A 12,441-nucleotide genomic window follows, 5' to 3' on the forward strand; every position below is an offset into this window, starting at 1 on the left:
CTTACCACCCACTTACCACCCACCCACTTACCACCCACCCACTTACCACCCACCCACTTAACCACCGACCCACTTAACCACCCATCCACCCACTTACCCCCCCCCCCCCGTCCCACAGGGAGAGAGACGTAGAGAGAGAAACACACACAGACACAGAGACACGGAGAGAGAGACAGGGAGAGAGAGACATGGAGATATACAGATAGAGAGACATAGAGAGATACAGATAGAGATACAAAAAGAGACACAGAGAGAGACAGAGACACACAGAGACAGAGACACAGAGAGAGAGACACAGAGAGAGACAGAGACACAAAGAGGGAGAGACACAGACACACAGAGAAAGAGACACACAGAGAGAGACACAGAGAGACACACACACAGAGAGAGAGAGACACAGGGAGAGAGACACACACACAGAGACACACACAGAGAGACAGAGACACACAGAGAGAGACACACACACACAGAGACACACGGAGAGAGACACAGAGAGAGAGACACACACAGAGAGAGACACAGAGAGACACACAGAGAGACACACAGAGAGAGACAGAGAGAGAGAGAGACACACACAGAGAGAGACACACACACACAGAGACACACACAGAGAGAGACAAAGACACACAGAAAGAGACACACACACACAGAGAGACACAGAGAGAGACAGAGAGAGACACACATAGAGAGAGACACAGAGAGACACACAGAGAGAGACACAGAGAGAGACACACACAGAGAGAGGCACACACACAGAGAGACACACACAGAGAGACACACACAGAGAGACACACACAGAGACACACACAGAGAGAGATTATCTTGCCAAGTGGTGATGGTCGTCAGGGAGATGGAGCGGTACTCGAGTCAACGAATCGATGGAATGACACCGATCCCGCCCCTCCCTCTGTCCCAGGCCATGGGGGGGGGGGGGGTGTAGCTGCAGGTGGCTGCCGACACAAGGGGGGCAGTGTCGGCGTGGAGAGAGGGGAGAGGGGAGAGGGGTGGGAGGGAGAGGTGGGTGAGAGGGGGGGGGGGAGAGGGAGAGGTGGCAGAGAGGGTGGGGGGGGGGGGTAGAGGGGGGGTAGAGGGGTGGGTGGGAGAGGTGGGAGAGAGGGGGGGGGAGAGGGGAGAGGGGTGGGAGGGAGAGGGGGGGGAGAGGGGAGAGGGGTGGGAGGGAGAGGTGGGTGAGAGGGGGGGGAGAGGGGGGGGGAGAGGGGGGGAGAGGGGGGGGGAGAGGGGTGAGAGGGAGAGGTGGGAGAGAGGGTGGGGGGGGGGTAGAGGGGAGGTAGAGGGGTGGTGGGAGAGGTGGAAGAGAGGGGGGGGAGAGGGGAGAGGGGTGGGAGGGAGAGGGGGGGAGAGGGGAGAGGGGGGGGGGGAGAGGGGGGTGAGAGGGGGGGGAGAGGGTAGAGGGGTGGGTGGGAGAGGTGGGAGAGAGGGGGGGGAGAGGGGTGGGGGGGAGAGGGGGGGTGAGAGGGGGGTGAGAGAGGGGGGGAGAGGGGAGAGGGGTGGGTGGGAGAGGTGGAACAGAGAGGGGGGGGGGTAGATGGGAGAGAGAGGGAAGAGAGAGGGGGGAGGGGTGGGAGAGAGTGGGGGGGTTAAAGGGGAGAGAGAGGGGGAGAGAGGGAAGAGAGAGGGGGAGAGAGGGGGAGAGAGGGGTGGGTGAGTGAGTGAGTGGGTGAGTTAGTGGGTGAGTGGATGAGTGAGTGGATGAGTGAGTGGGTGAGTGAGTGGGGTGAGTAGGTGAGTGAGTGGGTGAGTGGGTGGGTGGGTGGGAGAGTGAGGGGGAGAGTGGGTGAGTGAGTGGGTGAGTGGGTGAGTGGGTGGGAGAGTGAGGGGGTGAGTGGGTGAGTGAGGGGGTGAGTGGGTGAGTGAGTGGGTGAGTAGGTGAGTGAGTGGGTGAGTGAGTGGGTGAGTGGGTGGGTGGGTGAGTGAGTGGGTGAGTGGGTGGGTGGGAGAGTAAGGGGGTGAGTGGGTGAGTGAGTGAGTGAGTGAGTGGGTGAGAGGGTGGGTGAGTGAGTGAGTGAGTGGGTGAGTGAGTGAGTGGGCGAGTGGAGTGGGTGAGTGAGTGGGTGAGTGGGTGGGTGGGTGGGTGGGAGAGTGAGGGGGTGAGTGGGTGAGTGAGTGAGTGGGTGAGTGGGTGGGTGAGTGAGTGAGTGGGTGAGTGAGTGAGTGAGTGGGTGGGTGAGTGGGTGGGTGAGTCAGTGAGTGAGTGGGTGAGTGAGTGAGTGAGTGGGTGAGTGAGTGAGTGAGTGGATAATGCTGAGTGAGTGAGTGAGTGGATAATGCTGATGATGATCGATATGATAATGATGGTCGTGATGATGATACTGGTGATGATCGTTATGATGCTGATGAAAATGATGGTCGTGATGATGATGGTCGTGATGATGATGATCGTTATGATGATGCTGATGATGGTCGTGATGATGATGATAGTCGTGATGATGATGGTCGTGATGATGATGATGGTCGTGATGATTATAGTTGTCGTGATGATACTGGTGATGATGCTGATGATGGTCGTGATGATGATGATGGTCTTGATGATGATGATGATCGTTATGATGATGCTGATGATGGTCGTGATGATGATAGTCGTGATGATGATGGTCGTGATGATGATGATGGCCGTGATGATGATAGTCGTCGTGATGATACTGCTGATGATGCTGATGATGGTCGTGATGATGATGATGATGGCCGTGATGATGATAGTCGTCGTGATGATACTGCTGATGATGCTGATGATGGTCGTGATGATGATGATGGTCTTGATGATGATGATGATCGTTATGATGATGCTGATGATGGTCGTGATGATGATGATAGTTGTGATGATGATGGTCGTGATGATGATGATGGCCGTGATGATGATAGTCGTCGTGATGATACTGCTGATGATGCTGATGATGGTCGTGATGATGATGATGATAGTCGTTATGATGATCGTTATGATGATGCTGATGATGGTCGTGATGATGATGATAGTCGTTATGATGATCGTTATGATGATGATGGCCGTGATGATGATAGTCGTCGTGATGATACTGCTGATGATGCTGATGATGGTCGTGATGATGATGATGATGATGATAGTCGTTATGATGATCGTTATGATGATGCTGATGATGGTCGTGATGATGATGATAGTCGTTATGATGATTGTTATGATGATGATGGCCGTGATGATGATAGTCGTCGTGATGATACTGCTGATGATGCTGATGATGGTCGTGATGATGATGATGATAGTCGTTATGATGATCGTTATGATGATGCTGATGATGGTCGTGATGATGATGATGATGATTGTCGTGATGATGATCGTTATGATGATGCTGATGATGGTCGTGATGATGATGATGGTCCTGATGATAATAGTCGTCGTGATGATGATGGTCGTGATGATGATGATGACCTCAAGACCTCTGCGACCACTCCGCCCTGACGCTTTGCAGGCGTGGGCTGGACAATGGTGATCACCTCGGCCCTGGTCGGCATCTACTACAACTGCATCATCGCCTACAGCCTCTTCTATCTCTTCGCAAGCTTCACCTCCGAGCTGCCGTGGGCAAAGTGCCGGGAGTGGTGGGGAGCCGACGAACAGTGCTTCGCGCGTGAAAGTGAGATGGAACGGAGATGGGGGGAGATGGTTGGGAGATGGTTGAGAGATGGTTGGGAGATGGGGAGAGATGGGGGGAGATGGGGAGAGATGGGGGACATGGTTGGGAGATGGTTGGGAGATGGAGGGAAAGATGGTTGGGAGATGGAGGGAGAGATGGTTGGGGAGATGGTTGGGAGATGTGGGGGAGATGATAGGGGGAGATGGTTGGGAGATGGAGGGAGAGATGGTGGGGAGATGGTGGGGAGATGGGGGGGAGATGATAGGGGGAGATGGTTGGGAGATGGAGGGAGAGATGGTTGGGGAGATGGTGGGGAGATGGTTGGGAGATGGTTGGGAGATGGAGGGAGAGATGGTTGGGGAGATGGTGGGGAGATGGTGGGGAGATGGCGGGGAGATGGTGGGGAGATGGTTGGGAGATGGTTGGGAGATGGAGGGAAAGATGGTTGGGAGATGGGGAGAGATGGGGGGAGATGGTGGAGAAAGTTCCGGGAGTTGTGGGGAGTGGATGATCGGTGCTTTTTGCGTACAGGTGAGATGACATCCAGCGATGTCACTACACACATTCCACCCTCTAGGGCCGGTACTGCACCTACAGCCTGGTGACATCCAGTGATGTCACTACACACACCGTGCCCTATAGGGCCGGTACTGCACCTACAGCCTGGTGACATCCAGCGATGTCACTACACACACCGTGCCCTCTAGGGCCGGTACTGCACCCACAGCCTGGTGACATCCAGCGATGTCACTACACACACCATGCCCTCTAGGGCCGGTACTGCACCCACAGCCTGGTGACATCCAGCGATGTCACTACACACACCGTGCCCTCTAGGGCCGGTACTGCACCCACAGCCTGGTGACATCCAGCGATGTCACTACACACACCGTGCCCTATAGGGCCGGTACTGCACCCACAGCCTGGTGACATCCAGCGATGTCACTACACACACCGTGCCCTCTAGGGCCGGTACTGCACCCACAGCCTGGTGACATCTAGCGATGTCACTACACACACCGTGCCCTATAGGGCCGGTACTGCACCCACAGCCTGGTGACATCCAGTGATGTCACTACACACACTCCATGCCCTATAGGGCCGGTACTGCACCTACAGCCTGGTGACAACCAGCGATGTCACTACACACACTCCATGCCCTATAGGGCCGGTACTGCACCTACAGCCTGGTGACAACCAGCGATGTCACTACACACACTCCATGCCCTATAGGGCCGGTACTGCACCTACAGCCTGGTGACATCCAGCGATGTCACTACACACACTCCATGCCCTATAGGGCCGGTACTGCACCTACAGCCTGGTGACAACCAGCGATGTCACTACACACACCGTGCCCTATAGGGCCGGTACTGCACCTACAGCCTGGTGACATCCAGCGATGTCACTACACACACCATGCCCTATAGGGCCGGTACTGCACCTACAGCCTGGTGACATCCAGCGATGTCACTACACACATCGTGCCCTCTAGGGCCGGTACTGCACCCACAGCCTGGTGACATCCAGCGATGTCACTACACACACTCCATGCCCTATAGGGCCGGTACTGCACCTACAGCCTGGTGACATCCAGCGATGTCACTACACACACCGTGCCCTATAGGGCCGGTACTGCACCTACAGCCTGGTGACATCCAGCGATGTCACCACACACACCGTGCCCTATAGGGCCGGTACTGCACCTACAGCCTGATGACATCCAGCGATGTCACTACACACATCGTGCCCTCTAGGGCCGGTACTGCACCCACAGCCTGGTGACATCCAGCGATGTCACTACACACACTCCGCCCTCTAGGGCCGGTACTGCACCTACAGCATGGTGACATCCAGCGATGTCACTACACACACTCCATGCCCTATAGGGCCGGTACTGCACCTACAGCCTGGTGACATCCAGCGATGTCACTACACACACCGTGCCCTCTAGGGCCGGTACTGCACCCACAGCCTGGTGACATCCAGCGATGTCACTACACACACCGTGCCCTCTAGGGCCGGTACTGCACCCACAGCCTGGTGACATCCAGCGATGTCACTACACACACCATGCCCTATAGGGCCGGTACTGCACCTACAGCCTGGTGACATCCAGCGATGTCACTACACACACTCCATGCCCTATAGGGCCGGTACTGCACCTACAGCCTGGTGACATCTAGCGATGTCACTACACACACCGTGCCCTCTAGGGCCGGTACTGCACCTACAGCCTGGTGACATCCAGCGATGTCACTACACACACCGCGCCCTCTAGGACCGGTACTGCACCTACAGCATGGTGACATCTAGCGATGACACTACACATAGAATCATATACTTACTAAGTACTTACTAATATAGACTAAATACATTTTTATTTTAAAAAAATTTCATTTATTTTATTTTCACCTACGTGACTTTACCGAAAGAACCAAAGAGTATGGATGCTTGCAGTCACGAAAATTTCAAATCTAGAATATCGACTAATATACTTGCTTACTGATGCTGTCTCTGTTGCTGTTGTCTCCCTCCCCAGAGTGCAACATCACCCCGGCCAACTGCAGCGCTGCCAACAACAGCAACGCGTCCCAGTCGCCCAGCGAGCAGTACTGGAAGTGAGTGCACACCGCTCACCCATCACCCCGGTGTCTCCGCGGGTCTCTGCGTCTCTCTGCGTAACTCTGCGTGTCTCTGTGTCACTACGCGTGTCTCTGTGTGTCTTCACGTGTCTCTGTGTGTCTCCACGTGCCTCTGTGTGTCTCCACGTGTCTCTGTGTGTCTCCACGTGTCTCTGTGTCTCCACGTGTCTCTGTGTGTCTCCACGTGTCTCTGCGTGTCTCCACGTGTCTCTGTGTGTCTCTGTGTGTCTGTGTGTCTCTATGTGTCTCTGTGTGTCTCCACGTGTCTCTGTATGTCTCGATGTGTCTCTGTGTGTCTAGACGTGTCTCTCTGTGTCTCCACGTGTCTGTGTGTCTCCACGTGTCTCTGTGTGTCTCTATGTGTCTCTGTGTGTCTCCACGTGTCTCTGTATGTCTCCACGTGTCTCTGTGTCTCTCCACGTGTCTCTGTGTGTCTCCAAGTATCTCTGCTTGTCTCCACGTGTCTCTGTGTGTCTCTGTGTCTCCACGTGTGTCTGTGTGTCTCCACGTGTCTCTGTGTGTCTCTGTGTGTCTCCACGTGTCTCTGTGTGTCTCCGCGGGTCTCCGCGTCTCTTTGTGTATCTCTGCGTGTCTCCGTGTATCTCCACGTGTCTCTGTGTGTATCCACGTCTCTCTCCGTGTCTCCACGTGTCTTTGTGTGTCTCCACGTGTCTCTGTGTGTCTCCCCGTGTCTCTGTGTGTCTCCACGTGTCTCTGTGTGTTTCCACGTGTCTCCGTGTGTCTCTGTGTGTCTCTGTGTGTCTCCACGTGTCTCTCCGTGCCTCCACGTGTCTCTGTGTATCTCCGCGGGTCTCCGCGTCTCTTTGTGTATCTCTGCGTGTCTCTGTGTCACTATGCGTGTCTCTGTGTCTTTCCACGTCTCTTTCCGTGTCTCCACGTGTTTCTGTATGTCCCCACGTGTCTGTGTGTCTCCACGTGTCTCTGTGTGTCTCCACGTGTCTCTGTGTGTCTCCACGTGTCTCTGTGTGTTTCCACGTGTCTCCGTGTGTCTCTGTGTGTCGCTGTGTGTCTCCACGTGTCTCTCCGTGCCTCCACGTGTCTCTGTGTATCTCCGCGGGTCTCCGCGTCTCTTTGTGTATCTCTGCGTGTCTCCGTGTATCTCCACGTGTCTCTGTGTGTATCCACGTCTCTCTCCGTGTCTCCACGTGTCTTTGTGTGTCTCCACGTGTCTCTGTGTGTCTCCCCGTGTCTCTGTGTGTCTCCACGTGTCTCTGTGTGTTTCCACGTGTCTCCGTGTGTCTCTGTGTGTCTCTGTGTGTCTCCACGTGTCTCTCCGTGCCTCCACGTGTCTCTGTGTATCTCCGCGGGTCTCCGCGTCTCTTTGTGTATCTCTGCGTGTCTCTGTGTCACTATGCGTGTCTCTGTGTCTTTCCACGTCTCTTTCCGTGTCTCCACGGGTTTCTGTGTGTCCCCACGTGTCTGTGTGTCTCCACGTGTCTCTGTGTGTCTCCACGTGTCTCTGTGTGTTTCCACGTGTCTCCGTGTGTCTCTGTGTGTCTCTGTGTGTCTCCACGTGTCTCTCCGTGCCTCCACGTGTCTCTGTGTATCTCCGCGGGTCTCCGCGTCTCTTTGTGTATCTCTGCGTGTCTCTGTGTCACTATGCGTGTCTCTGTGTCTTTCCACGTCTCTTTCCGTGTCTCCACGTGTTTCTGTGTGTCCCCACGTGTCTCTGTGTGTCTCCACGTGTCTCGGTGTGTCTCCACGTGTCTCTGTGTGTCTCCACGTATCTCTGTGTGTCTCCCCGTGTCTCTGTGTGTCTCCACGTGTCTATGTGTGTTTCCACGTGTCTCTGTGTGTTTCCACGTGTCTCTGTGTGTCTCCACGTGTCTCTGAGTGTCTCCGCGTGTCTCTGTGTCTCTCCACGTCTCTTTCCGTGTCTCCACGTGTTTCTGTGTGTTTCCGCGTGTCTCTGTGTGTCTCGGCGTGTCTCTCTGTGTAACTCCGCGTGTCTCTGCGTGTCTCCGCGTGTCTCTGTGTGTCTCCACGTGTCTCTGCGTGTCTCCGCGTGTTTCTGTGTGTCTCCACGTGTCTCTCTGTGTAACTCCGCGTGTCTCTGTTTAACTCCACGTGTCTCTATGTGTGTCTCCGCCACGCGTGTCCGTCTCTCCCACAGTAAGTACGCCCTGCAACGCTCCCCGTCCATGGACGAGACGGGCCCCGTGGTGTGGCACCTCGCCCTTACCCTACTCCTCGCCTGGATCATCGTCGGGGGCGCCCTCATTAAGGGCATTCGCTCATCCGGCAAGGTCAGTGGGACATGGACATTGGGGGAGTCTGTGGGTGTCTGTGTGAGTCTGTGGGTCTCCGTGTGAGTCTGTGGGTCTCTGTGTGAGTCTGTGGGTCTCCGTGTGAGTCTGTGGGTCTCTGTATGAAGAGTCTGTGGATATCTGTATGAGGAGTCTCTGGGTCTTTGTGTGTGATGAGTTTGTGGGTCTCTGTGTGAGTCTGTGGGTCTCTGTGTGAGTCTATGGGTACTTTGTGTGAGTCTATGGGTCTCTGTGTGAGTCTGCGTGTCTCTGTGTGAGTCTGTGGGTCTCTGTGAGTCTGTGGGTCCCTGTGTGAGTCTATGGGTACTTTTTGTGAGTCTATGGGTCTCTGTGTGAGTCTGTGGGTCTCTGTATGAAGAGTCTGTGGATATCTGTATGAGGAGTCTCTGGGTCTTTGTGTGTGATGAGTTTGTGGGTCTCTGTGTGAGTCTGTGGGTCTCTGTGTGAGTCTATGGGTACTTTGTGTGAGTCTATGGGTCTCTGTGTGAGTCTGCGTGTCTCTGTGTGAGTCTGTGGGTCTCTGTGTGAGTCTATGGGTACTTTGTGTGAGTCTATGGGTCTCTGTGTGAGTGTGTGGGTCTCTGTGTGAGTCTATGGGTACTTTGTGTGAGTCTATGGGTCTCTGTGTGAGTCTGCGGGTCTCTGTGTGAGTCTGTGGGTCTCTGTGTGAATCTATGGGTCTCTGTGTGAGTCTGCGGGTCTCTGTGTGAGTCTGCGGGTCTCTGTGTGAGTCTATGGGTCTCTGTGTGAGTCTGCGGGTCTCTGTGTGAGTCTGTGGGTCTCTGTGTGAGTCTGTGGGCCTCTGTGTGAGTCTGCGGGTCTCTGTGTGAGTCTATGGGTCTCTGCGTGAGTCTGCGGGTCTCTGTGTGAGTCTGTGGGTATCTGTGTGAGTAGTCTATGGGTCTCTGCATGAGTCGTCTATGGGTCTGTATGTGCATCTATGGGTCTCCTTGCGAGTAGTCTATGGGTCTGTGTGATAGTTTTTTGGTGCCTTGGCGTGCGTGCCTCTGGCCACCCATGCATGCCCTCTGTGTGTGCCACATTTCCGGCATCTGCTGCTGGCTACTCACTGCTTATACTTAGCTCCTATTTTATCAAGAAGCCACCCCTGGCTTATCACTAAATGATTGCCTCACGAAGTGGCTTATCATCATCATCATCACTACCACGTGGAAATTCACAGCGGCCAAATATTCTAAAAGCGTGGCCGTTGCTTATGATTGTGGAGGGAAAACCCACCGCAAGATCCCACGAGGAGAGTGAGATACACGATAAACTCCAAATATTCCGCAGGTGTCAGGGGTTCGGCATCGAATCCTCGATCTCCTGTACACCAGGCGAGGTAGTTAACATCTCCTAGCCCCCGTGATAATGATGATGAGAGAGAGAGACACGCAAACTCCAAGTATACAGCAGCAGGCATCGTCAGGGTCGGGATCGAACCCACGACCTCCTGCGTACCAGGCGAGGTAGTTAACATCTCCTAGCCACCGTGATGGTGATGATGAGAGAGAGAGAAACAGGCAAACTCCAAATATACAGCAGCAGGCATCGTCAGGGTCGGGATCGAACCCTTGACCTCCTGCATACCAGGCGAGGTAGTCAACATCTCCTAGCCACCGTGATAATGATGATGAGAGAGAGAGAGAGAAACACGCAAACTCCAAGTATACAGCAGCAGGCATCGTCAGGGTCGGGATCGAACCCACGACCTCCTGCATACCAGGCGAGGTAGTTAACATTTCCTAGCCAACGTGATGGTGATGATGAGAGAGAGAGACACGCAAACTCCAAATATACAGCAGCAGGCATCGTCAGGGTCGGGATCGAACCCACGACCTCCTGCATACCAGGCGAGATAGTCAACATCTCCTAGCCACCGTGATGGTGATGATGAGAGAGAGAGACACAGCAGCAGGCATTGTCATGGTCGGGATCGAACCTACGACCTCCTGCATACCAGGCGAGGTAGTCAACATCTCCTAGCCACGGTGATGATGATGAGGGAGGGAGGGAGGTGAGATGAAGATGGGGGGAGGGAGGGTGGAGAGGGTGGAGAGTGGAGGAGGGAGGAGGGAGGGGAGAAGAGGCGGGGAGGTGGGAGAGGGAAGGAAGCCCCCACGCAGACGTCGCATACGCCGGGAGAGGTCGTCAACATTCTCGCCAGCCACTCAGAACTCAGAACTCAGAACTTTGCTCTCCTAACGGGCCCACAGGGCCCTTTAACATTGACGGGGTGGGGAGGGGGGGTGTGTGGGGTGTGTGGGGGGTGACCCCTCACCCATATGACCTTTGCCCCTCCCCCCCCGCCTGCAGGTGGTCTACTTCACGGCCACGTTCCCCTACGTGGTGCTGCTCATCCTTCTGGTGCGCGGGGTCACTCTGCCCGGCGCCATGCTGGGCATCGAGTTCTACATCGGGGCCGAGTCCGACTTGTCCAAGCTGCAATCGGCGGAGGTGGGGGAGGGGGGGAGGGAGGGAGGGAGGGGAGTGAGGGGGGGGAGGGGAGGGAGGGAGGGGAGGGAGGGAGGGAGGGGAGGGAGGGGAGGGAGGGGAGGGAGGGGGGGGAGGGAGGGAGGGAGGGAGGGAGGGGAGGGAGGGGGGGAGGGGAGGATGGAGGGAGGGAGGGGAGGGAGGGGGGGAGGGGAGGGAGGGGAGGGAGGGGAGGGAGGGGGGGAGGGGAGGGAGGGAGGGAGGCAGTGGAGGGAGGGGAGGGGAGGGAGGGAGGGAGGGGGAGGGAGGGAGGGGAGGGGAGGGAGGGAGGGAGGGAGGGAGGGGGAGGGAGGGAGGGAGTGGAGGGAGGGAGGGGAGGGAGGGAGAGGGAGGGAGGGAGTGGAGGGAGGGGAGGGGAGGGAGGGGATGGGGGGGAGGGGGGAGGGAGGGAGGGGGGGGAGGGGGGGAGGGAGTGGAGGGAGGGAGGGGAGGGGAGGGGAGGGGAGGGGAGGGAGGGAGGGAGGGAGGGGGATGAGGGTGGGGAGAGAGGGGAGGGGAGGGAGGGGAGGCAAGTGCCTTCGCCGCTATGATGCTGGTAGCGCAGCAGCAGGGAATCTGGTGATGGGTTTTTTGAGGGTGATTTGTGTTTCTTGTTGGTGTCTATGAACACAGTAACACACAATGGGACTAATGTTACACGGGAAACCCGCGCTATATCTTGGATTAAAAAAGGGAGCACATAAAAAAATAGAAAAAAAAATACAAACAAACGACATGATGAACGAAGTAAAGTGCCGAAAAACTGAGCATCTTACTCGTCTGATCGTTTTAAATATGAAAAAAAAATAAACAAAAAAAATAAAAAAATAAAAATATACAAATAAAAGGAGGGAGGGAGGAATGAGGCTGTCCGCGTCTCCTGAGTGCTCAGCCTGCAGGTGACACAGTCACCAGCAAGGACCAGTCGACATCATGACCATCACGGCCAGTTCCTGGCTCCTAGCGGTAGTGACACTCAATAACCACGACGACCATAACCTCCTACTCTTAGTTCTTTCGGTAAAGTCACGTAGGTAAAAAATAAAATTAGAAATTAATAAAAAATAAAAAATATAAATCACGACGTTTCGGAGGCAACACACAGCAAAATATCTGTATCAAGTGATATTTATTTAACTTTTATTAATTTAATTTTTTTTACCTACGTGACTTTACCGAAAAAATCTAAGAGTACAGGTGAAACTCTTTTATTTTTATCATTTTCATTATTTTATTACTTCCCTTCTACGTGACTTTACCGACAAAACAAAGAAGGTGAAACTGTGACAGTTTCACTTGAAGACGGAAGCTTGTGTTGCCTCCGAAACATCGTGATTTTTTTTAATTTTAATTTCATTTTTTACCTACGTGACTTCACCGAAAGAACTAAGAGTATGAATCCTTGCAGTC

The 12,441-nt window shown here is 54.7% G+C and overlaps 1 protein-coding gene across 1 annotated transcript in view; it reads left to right on the top strand.

Annotated features, from left to right (window-relative positions):
- LOC133360899 (sodium- and chloride-dependent neutral and basic amino acid transporter B(0+)-like) overlaps positions 1–12,441 on the top strand; it is a 42,073-nt gene that overhangs the window by 17,745 nt on the left and 11,887 nt on the right. Inside the window, exons 4-7 of the mRNA XM_061579775.1 lie at positions 3,462–3,626; positions 6,169–6,247; positions 8,406–8,538; positions 10,876–11,016. Of these exons, the coding sequence (XP_061435759.1) occupies positions 3,462–3,626; positions 6,169–6,247; positions 8,406–8,538; positions 10,876–11,016 (518 nt within the window). The remainder of the gene's footprint in view (positions 1–3,461; positions 3,627–6,168; positions 6,248–8,405; positions 8,539–10,875; positions 11,017–12,441) is intronic.

This window comes from Lethenteron reissneri, chromosome 70 (assembly GCF_015708825.2).
Source record: "Lethenteron reissneri isolate LAM-NWPU_2019-01 chromosome 70, ASM1570882v1, whole genome shotgun sequence".
Lineage (NCBI taxonomy): Eukaryota > Metazoa > Chordata > Hyperoartia > Petromyzontiformes > Petromyzontidae > Lethenteron > Lethenteron reissneri.